This window comes from Microchirus variegatus (genome assembly GCF_963457635.1).
Source record: "Microchirus variegatus genome assembly, chromosome: 18".
Classification (NCBI taxonomy): domain Eukaryota; kingdom Metazoa; phylum Chordata; class Actinopteri; order Pleuronectiformes; family Soleidae; genus Microchirus; species Microchirus variegatus.
The window spans coordinates 4,394,239-4,412,016 of record NC_139819.1 but is presented as its reverse complement, the minus strand read 5'-3'; the positions used below and the strand labels follow the sequence as shown (position 1 = coordinate 4,412,016).

Below are 17,778 nucleotides of genomic sequence, written 5' to 3'. Positions count from 1 at the left end.
TTAGCGCTTTGCCTCTGTGGATCGATGTTTTTGTCAAATCTGGAAATGATGATGTTCTCAAATGTCTCGTTTTGTCCACAAACCGAAAAAACGATTCAGTTTAAATGATTGGAGCAAAGAAACCAGAAAATATTCACATTTAAGGAGCTGAAAAAGCAGAGAAACTGATTCATTAGCTATTAAGAATAGTTCATTTAGCAATCGTTCATTGTTTCTGCCACAATATCAATCATAACAATAACACATTTTAGCATAATTTAGCGACTCATTTACAGAAATGTTTGTAACAAAGTATAATTTTGAATCTGTAAAAAGATATTCTTTCACATACTTCACTTAATGCATGTTATTTTAAAACATATAAAGTGCTTTATAAATAAAGTTGGATTGTATTGGATTAATTTTTCGCCCCCTGGTGGCTATTCAGTATATTTTCACTTCCAGAAAAGCCTCTTTCAGGGAAACCAGAAGACTACGTCCAGTTTTTATATCCAGTCTTTGGTTCAAACATCTGTTTTGTGCCCATGTGTCATCGGTGATGTTTTGTGTCACAGGTGCCAGCATGGACGTGGACGATGAGCCGTTGCTGTTCCAGACCAGCTGGGGAGGAGCGGAGGAGGAGGAAGAGGAGGATGAGGAGGAGAAGGAGGAGGAGGATGGAGAAGCTCAGGCAGCAGGACAGGGCTGTTTGTCCGGGGACGCGGGAGTGTGTGGTGTGTGGAGGATGGTGGGCTGGATTTACACGCAGCCTGTGGCCAGTGGACTGGTTTTAGGAGTGGCCGTCCTGCTGCCATGTGCCCTATTTGCCTACATGCTCCTCTACTGCCCCCCTCTGGACATTGACCTTTCCTACAGTGCCTTTGAGGTCCACAGTCACTTCTCAGCCGAGCGCTTCGACGCCCTCACCATCGCCGTGAAAACTCAGCTGGGGTCTTGGGACAGGCGTCGGCGAGACCTGGACATCGGCGAGTCGGAGGCCTTGCAGGAGCTGCTGCTGGAGAAGCTGGGCAGACAGATGGCGTTCAACAGGACGGACGGCGAGGACACGAGGTCCTCCGCGCCGCGCAATGACCCCTCGCGAGCGGGAGATAACCAGACCCGAGGAGCCGCGGCGAGCGCAGATAAAGAGACAGTGACTGATTTGGCTCTGGGGGAAACGGAGAAGCGCAAACGCTCTAATCAAAGAGCGGCGGAGGCGACTGAGGAGAAGAATGGGACTGAGGCGCTCATTAGGAGGCGCAGGTTTGCTCCCAATTACTACCTCCAGAGTCAGGCTCTGTGGAGGATCGAGCTGGTGTTTGTCGCTCAGGGGGACGGCGACCGCAACATCTTCACCCCGGAGCGCCTGCAGACGGTTCGCCGCGTGGAGCGTCTGCTCATGCAGCACCCGCAGTTCCGCCAGTTCTGCTGGAAGCCTCTGGAGCTGCTGAGGGATCTGCCCCTGGGACCGTCCTACTGCTCCCCACCCAGCTCCCTCCTGTCCTACCTCTACCCCAGCGAGCGAGGAGGCAAGATCTACTACGATGGCATGGGCCCAGACCTGGCCGACGTCCAAGGTGAGTCCACGGCCAGGAGTTTGTCTGCTGCTAGTTTTTAAGCGAGCTGAGCTCCAGCTGTGTGTGTGTGTGTGTGTGTGTTTTGCTTTCCAGGTTCTCTGAGTCTGGCCATCACCCACCCACAGTTTTACTGGTACGTGGACGAGAGTCTGTCCCCAGAGTGTCTCTCCTCCTCCCTCCTGCGCAGTGAGATCCACTTCGGTGCTCCGCTGCCGTCCTACTATTCCCTGCAGGACCGAACAGACGAGCAGAGGAAGCGCTTCAAAAACTTTGTGGTTCAGTACGCAGACATCCTGTCCAAGCAGTCCACCAGGTCAGGGAAAAAACAATCGTTTAAGTTTTCCCCATTAATCACCTCTATTCGGTATACTGTTTTACTCATCAGTCAACTGCGCTGCCCTAATTGAAATCGCTGTGTGCCTGTTTTCTTGTTTGCAGTCAGGTGAAGGTTCTGTACGGAGGGACGGAGCTGTTTGACGACGAGGTGAGGAACATCTTCTACAACGACATGATGTTGGCCGTCATCAGTGGAGGCTGCATCACGGTGCTCGTCTTTGTTCTCACCTCCTTCTCTGGTACAGTATGAACCCTGTCTTTCTTTTTTTTTCGTACGTGTAGCGGTTAGCACTCTTGAACTTTGCAGCCAGAAGACCGACCTGGGTTCGCGACCCGGTCGGAAAACAAGGGTCTTTCTGCGTGGAGTTTGCATGTTCTCCACGTGTGTGCGTTGGTTTTCACTAACAGTCCAAAAACATGCAGATTTGGGGATTAGGTCAATTGGACACTCTAAATGTACTGTAAGTGTGATAGTGGGTGGTTGTTTGTCCCTGTGATGGACTGATGATCTGTACCACGCGACCCTCAGTAGAAGATGAATGGATCTGTAATCTGTATCTAAAGTGCCCGTCGATAATCTCCTCCCTGTTTCCTCGTCTCTCTCTAGTCTTTCTGACTTTCTTCGGACTGGCCAGCATCGGACTGAGCTGCCTGATGGCGCTTTTCTTATACCACGTTGTTTTTGGTGTGAGGTATCTGGGCATTCTCAACGGAGTGGCAGCTTTTGTCATTATCGGCATCGGTGAGGAGAAAAATAAAATAAAATAAAAAAACACTCAAGTCTTTAGAGGTCCAGTGTGTAACAAACGTACAAAGTATGTTTGTATAAATAATTAAAGGATTTAAAATAAGACTTATTTTTGTGACCTTAGGATAAGCTTTTTACTGTATATGTACTTAAGGTGAGGCCGACATCTTGTTTGTGTTTCTCGTGTTTCTACAGCCGCTCAAAGCATCGCATCGTATCGTATCGTATCGTATCGTATCGTATCGTATCGTATCGTATCGTATTGTTTCTTAGATTTTATCATATCTTATCATATTGTATCGTATGATTTCTTAGGTTTTATCGTATCACATCGTTTCTGCACTTTTATCGTATCGTTTCTTAGCTTTTATCTAATATTATCGTATTGTATTGTATAATTTCTTAGCTTTTATCGTATCGTATCATTTCTTAGCTTTTATCGCATCATATCGTTTCTTAGCTTTTATCTAATCTTATCGTTTTGTATTGTATAATTTCTTAGTTTTTATCGTATCGTATCATTTCCTAGCTTTTATCGCATCATATCGTTTCTTAGCTTTTATCTAATCTTATCGTATTGTATAATTTCTTAGTTTTTATCGTATCGTATCATTTCTTAGCTTTTATCGCATCATATCGTTTCTTAGCTTTCATCGCATCATATCGTTTCTTAGCTTTTATCTAATCGTATTGTATCATTTCTTAGTTTTTATCGCATCGTATCGTTTCTTAGTTTTTATCATATCGTATTGCTTCTTAGCTTTTATCTAATCTTATCGTATTGTATCGTAGCATTTCTTAGATTTTATCGCAACATATCGTCTCTTCTTCTTGCTACGTCAAATTACACGTGTTTGTGTGTTCGTTTGTACAAAATATTTGGTGAATTAAAAGATTAAAAAAAAAAAAAAAAAACACTGAATAAAATGTATTATAATCATAATTAGTAGTTTTAGTAGTGGTAATAGAAGTAGAAGAGTAGGAGACGTCAGTGAATCTTACACACTGGACCTTTAAAGACAAGTTTTCCTGCTTGTTTCACAGCGTCGATGCCACTTTTGTGTTTGTGACAGCACTTTTCTCATCCTCTCTCTCAGGGGTGGACGATGTATTTGTGTTCATCAGCACCTTCAGACAGGCCTCTCACCTGCGTCAGCCGCAGCAGAGGATGATTTACACGATAAAAACTGCCGGCCGAGCCACTTTCCTCACCTCTTTCACTACTGCGGCTGCCTACGCTGCCAACACCTTCTCTCAGGTAATCATAGATCAAAAATAACAGTGCGCTTAATGGGATCTGTGCGGGACGTATAAGTGACTGCTCTGTCACGGGTGAATGGAAGTGCTTCTCTCAGCAGCAGAGAGCTATTTTAACGCGATAAGCCCAAATTAAATGTTTCAAGGTCTTTTAACACTGCGCTCCGTTTCACCGACACTCAGATTCCAGCCGTGCATGACTTCGGCCTCTTCATGGCGCTCATCGTCAGCTGCTGCTGGCTGTGGGTGTCCGTCCTGATGCCGGCCGCTCTGTGTATCTGGGCTCGGCACGTGCAGCCACGGGAACAGGCCTGGTTGAAGTGGTGAGTCTTTTTCCCCCCTTTAAGCTTTACTTTAAGATTTAAGGAAAGGTGGTTCTATCGTTTAAAGGACCTTAAATCGCAACTCTCATCAACACGTGAAACCAGGGTCAATCATTTCCATATGTTATTATTTTCATGTAAACATGGGATAGATTAATAATCGGCAGTCTTTTGTATAAAGTTATACAAATGACTTTGGTATAAGTTGAAGTCTCTTTTTTTTATTAAGATTACTAGAAGTCTATAAAACTATGTGACATTTACTGTTAAGTATCAAAAGTAATTTTCTGATATAAAATGTACTTAACCTCTTCTTCCCTGACCCTCTTTTTGGAGTACCTGCTCGAAAATGACATGCCCAAACTAAATAGAGTAAATCTCTGCAGTTACAAGGTCTATGTGGATTATTTCTCTCGCCTAAAAAAAAATTGAATTTTAAAGCAAATATCACCTTTAAAATATGCAGTAGGAGCTAAACAAAACGCATGGAGGCCATGTAACAACGTGTGGACGTGAGCTGTGCAAAGTCTGATGCTGCTGAAGTGAAGCAGAGTAAAATTACAGAGTTTTAGTAAAGAGATTTCTCGGGGGTTCTCTGTGAAGAAGAGATTCAATTTTATTGACTGAGCCATGGTGGCTCAGTGGTAGGGAGAGTTGGCTTTCAAATGGACGGTTGTGGGTTCAATTCCTGGCTCTGCTCGTCTACATGTGTCCTTGAGCAAAGACACTTAACCCCACGTTGAAGCATCTTCTGATTTTATTTGGTAGTAACGAGTAACAACGACAGTTAGAGGAAATGCAGTGGATTAAAATTAAAAGTTGCTCGAGTAAAGCACGGATACATGAATGTTGCGCTTGAGCACAGTAACAAAGTATTTGTAACACAGGAATTACCCTGCTGTTTATGTCAAAATCTACGGTGGCCCCATAGGCCGACTCGATATATACAAACACAACCCCCGAAAACACTTGAACATTTCAGAGAGAAACCACCACTTGAACATCCGTTAAAAAAAAAACTCCTCTCCGTTTCACAAAACAAAACGTTTTAAACGACACAAAATACGACAAGAGAAAATCACAGAAAACACTTGAGAGAGAAAACACTTGAACGTCTCTGGAAAAACAACACACAGCACCTGCTGTGTAATTTTGTAGTGTTTTCTGAATTGAGAAATGTTTCCTGTGTTTTTATTTATTTATTTAGAATTGTATTTTTTTAATATTACAGTGATTTCTGTAACGGTGCAGTGTTTTTTTCTGGATTGTGTTAACATTTTCTTAACTTTTGAAGTGTTTTCTGAAATGTATAAGTGTTTTTGCAATTTTATTTGCGAAATAATAATAATGTAATTATTTTTACAACATTTTTAAGTGTTCTCTCTATATGTTTTTCAAGGCTTAATGTTTAAAATGTTTCTGGAATTTTGTTGTGTCTTCTTAAATAAAAACTTTAGGTCTGAAATTTAGATCTTTTTTTAGTTTTTGAAATATCTAAGTGATTTTTTTTTTTTGAATTTTCAATTCTTTTTAAGTGTTTTCAGAGATGTTCAAGTGTATATTTTTCTAATGTTTTTCTTTCTTAATTTGTATTTATTTTTTCTGAAATGTTGACATGTTCTCTCTTGTGTTTTGTGTGTGAAATGTTGGTGTTTTTTTTTAAACGCTGCATTGCGTTGACCTTCAGGGCCTCTGTAATTGCGAGACACCACATGTGATTTGTAATCTCTCTCTGTGTCTCTCCCAACCCTCTGAAGCTGGAGGTTGTTTCCGTGTCTGTCAGTGAGCCAGAGTCCTTTGTCGGATGAGGACGATGATGTGGCGCTTCTGTCAGTGGAGCTGGAGCCAGGTGAGATTATTATCTCTCAGCCGTTTGTGTGAGTGCAGCATGGGGGGAGAAAGAGAAAGGTGATGAGTCCGGGCAGTAAAAACAGGACTCAACCAACCCCCTCCCCCCCTCGTCTTTGTCTTGGTCCAGGTTCCTGTGACACAGATGGTGACGCAGCCGTTCTGTCCCTGTCAGTGGAGACACCTTTGTCCCCTCCAGGACAGCAGCATGTGGGCGTGGTGAGCACCAATCTCCAGTGGGTTCTGAAGAACTTAGTGGCAGAGCCAGCCGTGGAGCGACGTAAAGTCGTCTTAGGTGAGATTTTCTATAAATCCATCCATCCTTCTTTCATCTTTCATCTTCTACCCCCCGGTAGCTCAGCTGGTAAGGCGCTGTGCTTTGAAACCAGAATCCCGGGTTTGAAACCCACCTGCGACAGAAACATACGTGCGTTCACGTACTTTTATGTTATTTGACTCCAGATGTGAAAGAAGTTTTTTTTTTGTTTTTTTTTGGCTTAGATTTTAACTTTAACTGTAAAAAAAATCTTCACGTTATCAAATCTGGCCCTTGTTAAAAAAGGTTTGAACCCCTTATTGCTTTAAACGGTCGCTCTTGTGAGAGTTTGCTGCGTTCAGCACCGTCGTTAAAACCCCAGAAAATCTCCAGAAACCAGTCTGTTAGTGCGTGTTCTCCAAAAATCAATAGCAACTGTGAAAGTTAGTTGTGCACTGTGTCCCCAGCTTTAATTGCACTTTTGTCTCATTTCTTCCACATTAAGTCAGACATTTTCTTTGCCGTTTGTGCAAAAATACTGTGTAGAGCATTGTTTTCAATGGCAATAGCATATTAGCTAACAATGGCTAACAATAGCGAGCCAAAGATACATTGACATCCATGTCTTTTTCCAACTTCTCAACTGGAACGTGGTCGACGTCTGTGACATCACTAAACAACAAATCATAAACACCCCTGCGCTGTTGCTGTATGCACACAAACGCTCCCTCAGTTGGTTCTGATAGTTTTGCTTGACAGTTTTTAGATGCATTGGATTTTAGATTACATCCTTTATGTTAATGAAGAAGGAAGAGGCAGAATAATAACGCCAAAAACACCAAAAGTTACGCCCTGCGGCTTTAACATTTACATTCAACCTTATGTTGATTTTGATTTATTTGTTCAGATTTTCTTGTCTTTTTTTATTTGTGAGCGCAGAGAAATGGAACAAACTGAGTCACATTCCTTGGACGTTCGGTCAGACAATGAAGCTGATTCTGATTTTGGAAGAGAAGCAATTGAAATTCTGTCATTTGTTTTTGTTTTTTGGATATCGGGTTCAGCTCCTGGTGAATAATTCAGTGACCTGGAGCTTAAATAACAACTACTGAGGAAGTGCTGTAATCTCTCTCCGCCTCCAGGGGATCCAGTGTGTCAGTGGAAGAGCAGGCAGGCGCCGCTCTAAAGTATTCACCCGTCCTCTTCAGGAGTCACTTTAATTGATCCTTGCTCTCCTCACCTGTCCTTCAGTCCTTCTTTATCGACTCCCATCACATCCTCCTCTCTGCCATTGTTTCTGTCTTTGTTCTTCCTCTCGCTGCAGGTATCTTCCTCCTGGTTCTGCTCTTATCTGCCGGCTGCTGCTGTCTCCTGAGGCCGGCCACTCACGCTCCTCTGCTGTTCCGCCGGGACACAAACCTCCAGACGCTGCTGGCTCTGAGGAGCAACCTCAGTGGTCAAGGCATCTCCTGCCCCATGTGCTCAGGTCAGATGGCGATGAAAACAAACACAAAAACTACGCCGCAGTTAACGTAAAGTTCCAAACATGTTGTTGTTGTTGTTGTTGTTGTGCTGCAGGTGTGTTCCTGGAGAAGCCCCACTCTTTGTACAGCCACACTTCGGTGTCAGGTTTCAAGTTTTCTACAAGAAAGCAAAGTCAGAGCTCGATGACGTCCAAGGCAAAAGTGAATTCAGGGACCAACCAAACGGGTAAAAACATCCAGCTCATAAACACTCATCCTGTATTTAATCCTTTATTTAAAGGGGATCTTTAGTATTTAAAACATTTACTGTGATCCAAATTTAAAGCATTGTAGCCAGAGCCAAACTTAGCGGCCGCTTGGGGGCCATCCAATATAGGGAATTAAATTTGTTTCCCGAAAGTGTTCCAGAAAGAGTTATCGGATTGGCATGTTTACATGACATATTTTCATTCGGATTCAGACTTCAGACTGGGTACCCAGCAATCGCGATCTACCAGTCGATCAGTCGATCGCGATCTACCAGTCGATCAGTCGATTAGTTGATTAGTCAATTGCGATCTACCAGTCGATCCATTTAACAGTCTATTGCAATCCACCAGTCGTTCACTCAATCACAATCTACCAGTCGTTTAGTTGATCACGATCTTCCAGTCGATCAATCGATCGCAATCTTTCAGTTGATCCATTTAACAGTCGATCGCAATCTACCCATCGATCACGATCAATCAATCACAATCTACCAGTCGATCCATTTAACAGTCTATTGCAATCCACCAGTCGTTCACTCAATCACAATCTACCAGTCGATCAGTCGTTTAGTTGATCACGATCTTCCAGTCGATCGGTCGATCGCGATCTTCCAGTCGATCAATCGATCGCAATCTATCAGTTGATCCATTTAACAGTCGATCGCAATCTACCCATCGATCACGATCTACCAGTCGTTCACTCAATCACAATCTACCAGTCGATCAGTCTATTAATCGGTCGCGATCTACCAGTCGATCAGTCGATCACAATCTACCAGTTGATCCATTTAACAGTCCATCGCGATCTACCAGTCGATTGCGGACTAATTCTCAGTCGCGAGATGTAGCCTTGACAACAGTAAATGTAACTTTTTTTCTTTAATACTTCATCAACTCATCATCAAGGATAAACTCCCCATCATTTTTAAAAGCCTGTATATATATATATGTACAGACTCCTCTTTGTTTTCCTGACTGATTGGTCTCTTGACTCCGTACCGCCCCCCTCGTTTTCTGGTGGTATAGCTCCGATTCGTCCGTCGTCGTAAGCTCCACTGCGAGTCGCACAATGACGGGCAGAATGTGCGTCGAGTACTCTGCTGGCATTATCGGGTGTAAAATTATAAATTACATAAATGACGAATACACTGACTGCACCTTTATTATCATTTGTAGCCAGTATTTAAGTTTTACACGTGTCCCTTAATCTCCGGTTGACACATCGTGGTCATTTTACGACTTCATACAGTGTAATAAATGTCTCACAGGGCTGCTTTTAAAGCCTCTTCCACAACTTTGAATTATTGCACACTGTGCTTTTTTCAGGCTCTCTGCTGACAGTGCACATATCAAAACTGGACCTCGGAGCCTCGACAACCCTCTATCGCTTCTCCCTCAACACCAGCGCTCCCTCGCCGTGGAAACTATGCAGCGCCGGAGAGCCCAAAGAAGTGTCATCGTTCCAGGTTTGGGAGCAGATAAAGTGAAATTTAATGGTATTTTTCATGAGCAGTTGTCGAGGTTTTGGCGCCACTAAAAGTAGCTTATTACTAATCTTGCTCTATCCAAATAGGCTTATAATCAGCCCCAGAGCAATTACACCAGCAGAATGACAGTGTGTGTTTCCCATGTGTACCACCCGTACCCCAGCTGGATGATCACATCCGGCTCATGCGAGTCCCGTCATGGCTGGACGCCAGAGTTTTCCTTTTATGTAGCAGCGACTCCACAACAGACGCACAGCAGGTGAAAGCTGTGGATTTTTTTCCTTTTTTTTTTTCCCAAGTGTATCCAGAGGAGAATGTTTCCGCTCATTTCAGCTCTCATTCTCAGGAGGCTGTACTTTGCACAGCAGCGTCTCAGACCTCATCCCAGCCGCGTGTGTGTCGACCCGCCTGGCTGCGGCATCGGCTCTGGGCCTGACGGAGCCACACAGGGAGTCTTTTATTCTCCTCTCTCCACTGGTGAGTGCAGTGTTCGAGAGTCTGAGGCTGAGGTTTGTTTGCCAAACGGCAGAAAAGAAACCCAGCTTCTTCACTATAGCATGTGTCAAAAAATAAATGTATTTGTCAGGGACCAAGTAGGAAGGAACAGGACACGGTCAAATTTCCAAAGAAAAATAGGATTTATTGGCCATAAGGAGGTCAACTTAACATAACTGGAAAAAAAACATGTAAACAAGAAAGTGCCACTAAATCAAAAGACCTCCTGAATGAGAGGCAAAGGGGAACTTAAATACTGGCTTGGACAGACCAAATGAAAGACACAGGGATGAACTAAATAGGCAATACATTAAACTAATACAAAACACCAAACAAAATCCCAAATTCCCCTGTGACATCACATCCGATGGTTTGGTCCAATGAAGCTGATAGTTTACAGGTGGTGCTTGCTGCCCTTGGCCACACCTTTTGTCCCCAGAGAGTCAACCCCCACCAAGCAGGTCACTCAAAAAAAATAAAACAATAATTAACACAGTTTACACTCAAACAATGTAATAGTAAACAAAATAAATTACACAAATCAATGCTGCAAATTATTTGTTTTACTAACCAAATCAACTTAAAAATGATTAAATGATTGTGGGTGGGTGTAGGCAGACATTACCCTGTGTGGCTGTGGCCATCACAGTATTTCTATATCATTTTTTTTGTAGAGTTGTAAAAACAGACATGAATATTTTATTTTCCAGTACAGCTTCTTAAAGTTGCAGTCTGTGTGAACCACACTGCTGCAGTTGTAGGGATATTTTTACACTGAACAAATAAACGCCCCATGCGAGATTTTCTCTCTGCTTCTATTTTTAAAAGGCTCCTCATCTGCTGCCAAAGCGAACCCGTCCAAAACGTTTGGCTTCAACCCGTGCAGCGGCGGCGTGTGCGGCCGCCCGGCGGTGCGTCCTCTGGTCGACACCGGGGCCATGGTTTTTGTCGTGTTCGGGATCCTGGGAGTGAACCGCACCGAGCACAGGGACAACCACGTCATCGGAGATATGGTGAGGAGGAGGAGGAGCCGTCACACCTGCTCCGTTCATTCGGGGCCAAAAAACAAAAAAACGACATGGTTTTGATTTGTTTTTTTTTGTTCCATTTCCATCTCCAAAGGGCAGCATCGTATTGGACCCGGACTTTGACATTTTCCAGGAAATGGGACATCTCTGCAAAATCTGTAAAGCCATTAGTGCAAACACGCACCTTGTGAAACGAGGAGGGGCTCAGTGTCTGCCCTCAGGTAAACTGAAACAGAAATATGAAAACAAGATGAACAATTGTGTTATTTTCTTTGGGTAAGTGAGTTAAATGTTAAGCAAAAAGCAAAAAGTAACTTACATTGGACAAAATATGACATCAGAAGATCATAGAAAGATAGATTAAATTGTCGATATAAAAGTGAAGCTCAGGATGTAGGATGTTATCCACCAGGGGGCGACTCTTCTCACTTGATTTCAACCTTAAACACACATAGACGCATTTTTGTGTTTTTGGTTTTTAATTTCGAGAATATTTTTGCCTTTTTTACGCAAACTGTTAAAAATACTCCAAAAATACACTCAAAATACTATATGTTTTAATTTTTTGTCTAATACAAAAATGAATGAACTAAAATACTCACACTAACACACCTAGGGACAAAAATGTGCTCATTGAAACTCATTCAAATCACTATTTTTTTTATGCATCATGCAAAAGCTTGGCAATTTAAGGGTTAAAAAACTTAAAGATTAATTAATGTTTCATATCTATGATGAGGACTGATGATGGTTTAAAAAAATAATTATGCAATTTTTATAGCTTCATTTTTTATGAGCACATTTTGGTGCTCTAGGTGTGTTAACGTGAGTATTTTATGATATATACATACAAGTATAATAATGCATTTAAACGGTTTGTATCTGTTAATCTTTCAAGGCTGCAAAAATCAAACCAAAAATAATCAAGTATATTGAAAACAGTCAATTTGTGTGTTTTAGACCATAAAATGAAGGTGCATCATGAGAAAAACTTGTGTGTTAAGTGTGTTAATGTAACTTTTTTGAAGGCACATCTAAGGGTTTTAATAACGTTAGAAAACATTTTCCTGAGTTTCCTGTCAACTTTCCATTGTGAAGCCTCACTATTTCCTCAGTGTAAAACATCAGTCTGACAGAGTTTATAGAAGAACGAAAGTCCGACTCGTTCCCGAATCTGACACGTTGATAAATGTCAAACCTCACAGAGATAAAAAAAAGGCGATTTAAAGGTCGTGCTCTTCCTCTGGTTCTCTTCAGGCCACAAACTGTCGTCTATTCTCCCTCTGCTTCATCCCGACTGTCACTCTCTCCCTGAACCAAACCTCCTGCCGGGGCAGCTCTCTCACGGAGCAGTGGGGATGATTGGAGGAAAGGTTCGCTGGCTGTCCATGGCCTTTGAGTCTGTGAGTCTTGTCTCTTTTATCTGTCAGCTTTTCATCTGCTTGCATCACAGAGTCGTGATTGTGGGAGCTGCTTTTGTGCCTAAAGCTCTTCTTCTTCTTCTTCTTGTCTTCTAAGACCACGTACAAGGGGAAATCCTCCTTTCAAACATATTCTGACTTCCTCCAGTGGGAAAACTTTGTCCAGGAGCAAATAGCCAAGCTCCCACAGTCCTCTGCTCTGCACAGAGGTTTCCAGACCTGCGAGCACTGGAAGCAGATCTTCATGGAGATTATAGGCAAGTGAGGAGGTGGTTGTGTTTTTGACATCACCAAAAGCTTTAGAGGCCAGTTTTAAATAAACAGTGCAGTCTGGTTCTGTTATAATTGTTGGATTTCTCATTAGTTTAATTAGTTTTTACTTAAAACAACACAAACTAGGTTGTTTGAATTAGTTTTTAGAGTGGGTTTGCTAGTTTTTATTTTCTGTAAATCCTTAGTTTTTGAGATTTTTTGTAATATGGAGTATTTGCCAGGTGTGAGATTCAAAGTGTCATAAAATGTGCATCAGTGAGCTGAGGTTGAATGCAGTTAGTGTGCAGTCATTCTGACCTTAATCTCACAGAATTCTGACTTTAATCTTAAAAAAATTCAGACTTTAATCTCAAAAAATTCAGACTATTTTCTCAGAATTCTGACTTAAAGAATTCCAACTTTAATCTCAAAAAATTATATTTTCTTAGAATTCTGACTTTAATCTCCAAAAATTATTTTTTCTTAGAATTCTGACGTTAATCTCAAAAAATTCTGACTTTAATCTCAAAAAATTCAGACTATTTTCTCAGAATTCTGATTTAAAGAATTCCAAATTTAATCTCAGAAAATTATATTTTCTTAGAATTCTGACTTTAAGAATTCTGACTTTAATCTCAGTAAATTCTATTTTCTTAGAATTCTGACTTTAATCTCAGTAAATTCTATTTTCTTAGAATTCTGACTTTAAGAATTCTAACTTTAATCTCCGAAAATTATATTTTCTCAGAATTCTGACGTTAATCTCAGAAAATTCTGATTTTAATCTCAAAAAATTATATTTTCTTTTAATTCTGACTAAGAATTCTGATTTAATCTCCAAAAATTCTTTTTTCTTAGAATTCTGACGTTAATCTCAAAAAATTCTGACTTTAATCTCAAAAAATTCAGACTATTTTCTCAGAATTCTGACTTAAAGAATTCCAAATTTAATCTCAGAAAATTATATTTTCTTAGAATTCTGACTTTAAGAATTCTGACTTTAATCTCAGTAAATTCTATTTTCTTAGAATTCTGACTTTAATCTCAGTAAATTCTATTTTCTTAGAATTCTGACTTTAAGAATTCTAACTTTAATCTCCGAAAATTATATTTTCTCAGAATTCTGACGTTAATCTCAGAAAATTCTGATTTTAATCTCAAAAAATTATATTTTCTTTTAATTCTGACTAAGAATTCTGATTTAATCTCAGAAAATTCTATTTTCTCAGAATTCTGACGTTAATCTCAAGAAATTCTTTTAATCTCAGAAAATTCAGACTTTTTTCCTCAGAATTCATGCCGTTTTATTTATTTTTGTACTTTCTTTCAAAACACGTGGGCCTAATACTTTTCCATAAATAATAGATTAGTAATCAATTACTAAATTATTTGTCAACTATTTTGATAAACGATCATAATTAAAATAAATTGTTTGATTTTTTCCATCTTCTTAAATTTGAATATTTTCTTGTTTCTTTGCTCCATATATTAAAGAAATCATTACAAAAAGAGGAATCAGGTGAAAGTTTAAAGCTCACGTCTGTGTGTCTGTAGGTGTGGAGAGCGCCCTCTGGAGTCTGCTTCTGTCTCTGGTCATCTGTGTGGCAGCTGTGTCTGTGTTCACTGCACATCTTCTCCTGCTCTTACCTGTTCTCATCACCATTCTAGGTAAGAGAGTTTTATTATTTTTAAAAGTTGAATATCCATGTCCATGAGGAGTTGGTGTAACTGTTTTGTTTTTGGGGGCGTTGCACAGGAGTGATCTGCCTGGTGGTGGCGCTCATGTACTGGCTGGGTTGGGAGATGGGAGCAGTGGAGGCCATTTCTCTGTCCATCCTGGTGGGATCTTCAGTGGATTACTGTCTGCACCTGGTGGAAGGATACCTGCTGGCCGGGGAGACCATGCCCTCCACGCCTGCTCAGAACTCGGTATGGGAGTGTTCGCATACGGGACGCGTCACAACAATAATCACAATAATAATAACAATAATAATTCAATTTGTTCTTATAAAGTTTCCCATAAAACATGGCATTGTTTAAATTTTTTACACATTACATATTATGGACTATAAACGCTGCAGTTTATATGCCAGGCCTGTAGGTGGCGCTACCACAGAACTTCACCCGAAAATAACATTGTTGTTTTTCGACATTTTGAGATCTTTACACCCAAAACGACAAGATACAAATTGTATTTGCGAATTCTCCCGTTCTCACGTTTCCCTAAATCTTAAATCAAAAAAATGACACGGGCTCAAATTGCGATTTTTATCTGCGATTTTTTTATTTTTTTTTTGTAACTTTTTTAACTCGCTCTGTAATAGATTCAAAACATGACCGACGCTCACAACATCTTTAAAGTGTTATAGGTCCAGCGTGTAGGATTTAGTGACATCTAGGGGTCAAGTTGTGTATTGCAACCAACTGAACGACTTCGGAGACACAATATTTAATTTTGAGGAAAAACTCCATGTTAAACAATTAAATTGTACGTCTGTCTTATTTGTTTGGTTTTAACTTAATTGTACACATAACACATTTTAAGTTAGTTTCATTTGTTATTGTTGGCACATTTTATCGCTAACAATGCTATTGCTAACAACGGCTAGCCTCAGAGTCTGGAAAAAGTTAAAATCAGTCGACATGTTGCTTCTAGAGCAGCAAATAACGACTATTTAAATAATGGAGTAATCTGTACATTAAGGTTGCTATTGAGTGTTTTTGAAAACTATACGCATATTTCACTCCCACTCACGATCTCCGATCTAAATGGAACGAACCAAAAGACAAAGCCAAAAGGAAATAACACACTGTGTTTTCAACATGTATGTGTTTAATTTGCATAGAACATATCACATCTAAAACTTAATCTGCAGCCTTTTTTTTACGTTTTGATAATTGTGCCGTTTCAAACTGTGGTTTTGATGTGAGATGGATTAATTGTTCGTCCAGATTAACGACAAACAATCTGGGCTTTTAACGATTCCCCCTCAGGGCTGATGTATGAGGAGGAGCGGCTCGTCCCATTAATCTGCCTTTTTTTTTTTTTGTTGTTTGCAGCCTGCAGCGGAGAGGCGGGGCCGCACCCTGGAGGCGGTGAACCATGTGGGCGTTGCCATAGTGTCCAGCGCCGTCACCACGGTGATCTCCACGGTCCCTCTCTTCTTCTGCGTCATTGTGCCTTTCGCCAAGTTTGGCCAGATCGTGGCCATAAACACAGCCGTGTCCATTGTGTTCACGCTGACGGCGACGGTCGCCATGTTGGCGTGCATGGCCCCCGCCCGCTTCAGCCGACCCCCCGCCGCCGTGCTGAAGGCCGCCCTGGCCGTGGCGGCCGGCGCGGCCTTGGTAGCGGCGCTGTGTTGGGCGGGAGGTCGGCTGGGAGCGTTGGCGTGGCGATCGATCAACGCGTAAAAAAAAAAAAAACCAAGAAACGCACGAGTCTGTCGCACACACACACACACTGATGTCAGGCAGACGGAGTTTCTCTTGAAATGATCTCGTACCTTACAGCACAAAGATGTCAGAATCACCTCTGTTGTTAGAAGAAAAAAGACATTTTTATTACCCGTCGTCGATCATTAGATTGTTAAGTATTGAGAATTTAAAAAGATAAATACCTCACTTGCTGAGAATGTCTTGTAAAAAAAAAACACAAAAAAAACAAACGTGGTGTTTGTGACTCAGGAGCACGTTGACCTCTCTGAGGTCGATCGCGATGATTCAGTCTGAGGCGTCGCCCTCCGATTCACAAGTGCAGGTGATTGAGTCATCGTTGAGAAACACTCGCTGAGTCATGTTTTTTTTTTTTTTTTTTTTTTTTCTTCTTCGTTAGTGTAACTTTACTGATGCTATGCTGACTGTTCTGTGACCTGCTGTTTGTGAACAAGCGGACGCTGTGAGCTCTGTCGTCCGTGAAAGATTTAGTGTTCAAACGATTCATGGCCGTTCTGGTTTTTTTTTATATTATTCTCTTTTTGCGTCCTTTCCCCGGTATTTGCATCGAATGTAATTTGTAACGCGGTTTAATATGGACAATTTTGTGTTGTGTGATGTAAACGCGTCCGTGTGCTGATGCTGCTGCTGCTGCTCTCTCTCTTTCTCACACACACACACACACACACACAAGCTCTGAAGAACCTCTACTTCTGACATAATCTCAGATCTCAAAACTGCTTCAAGGTCTTCTTATCCTGCCGTGTGCTCTGCTCCTCAGGTGGTGCACCCTCTACGTGCCCTCCACCGCACTCAGCAGCTACTTACTATAACCCATTTCACCCCCCCCCACCCCCACCCCTTCCTCTCTCTTTACGATTTATAGTACCACTCAAACACCCATCACGGCTCGCTCCAGTCCGGCCCCGCGTCGAGGGCTATTTGTCAAAAACTGCAAAACACAATCATGGTTAGAGAGATGGCACACAATGGAGTGCGATAAGAGCAGTAAATGTCTGTTTTTGTATGTGTGTTTCTTTGGATTGTCAAATAAATCCGGTGTTGAAAGCCTCGGGTGTTTTTTTTGTTTGTTTTTTTTTTCCTTCTGCATTGTTATGTAATGAAGCGACGGAGGGAGATGGAGACTCTGTCACTGCCTCAGCTCATAGTCACATCGTTATTGGTGGTGCTTCTGTAGACAATGGGCTCAATGTCTGTCTGGCAAAATTTTGGACCAAATTTTTTGTTTCAAAAAATGGTCAGATTTTGGACGAAATAGTGTATTTACCATGGAGGTTGACGACATAGTATAGTATGACGTTTTGGTCACATTTTGGGGAAAACATTTTTTCAAAAAAATGGTCAGATTTTGGATGAAATAGTCTATAATGACATGGAGGTCGACGACATAGTATAGTATGACGTTTTGGTCACATTGTGGACCAAAAATTTTTTTTCAAAAAAATGGTCAGATTTTGGATGAAATAGTCTATAATGACATGGAGGTCGACGACATAGTATAGTATGAAGTTTTGGTCACATTTTGGGCAAAAAAAGTTTTTCAAAAAAATTGTCCGATTTTGGAAGACATAGTATGGCGTTTT

At 41.3% G+C, this 17,778-nt stretch overlaps 1 protein-coding gene across 1 annotated transcript; it reads left to right on the top strand.

Moving 5' to 3' along the window:
• Window positions 1-562: 562 nt before the first annotated feature.
• Window positions 563-17,007, top strand: disp3 (dispatched RND transporter family member 3; the record flags this gene model as incomplete). Its single annotated transcript, XM_083905113.1, has 21 exons — window positions 563-1,556; window positions 1,650-1,869; window positions 1,995-2,131; window positions 2,500-2,634; window positions 3,738-3,898; window positions 4,081-4,220; window positions 5,978-6,069; window positions 6,199-6,363; window positions 7,649-7,810; window positions 7,903-8,034; window positions 9,383-9,522; window positions 9,630-9,802; window positions 9,890-10,020; window positions 10,867-11,051; window positions 11,161-11,287; window positions 12,324-12,469; window positions 12,585-12,744; window positions 14,294-14,407; window positions 14,496-14,668; window positions 15,800-16,149; window positions 16,956-17,007. The coding sequence occupies 21 exons, from the start codon at window positions 563-565 to the stop codon at window positions 17,005-17,007; spliced, it is 4,089 nt and encodes a 1,362-aa protein (XP_083761239.1).
• Window positions 17,008-17,778: the final 771 nt, after the last annotated feature.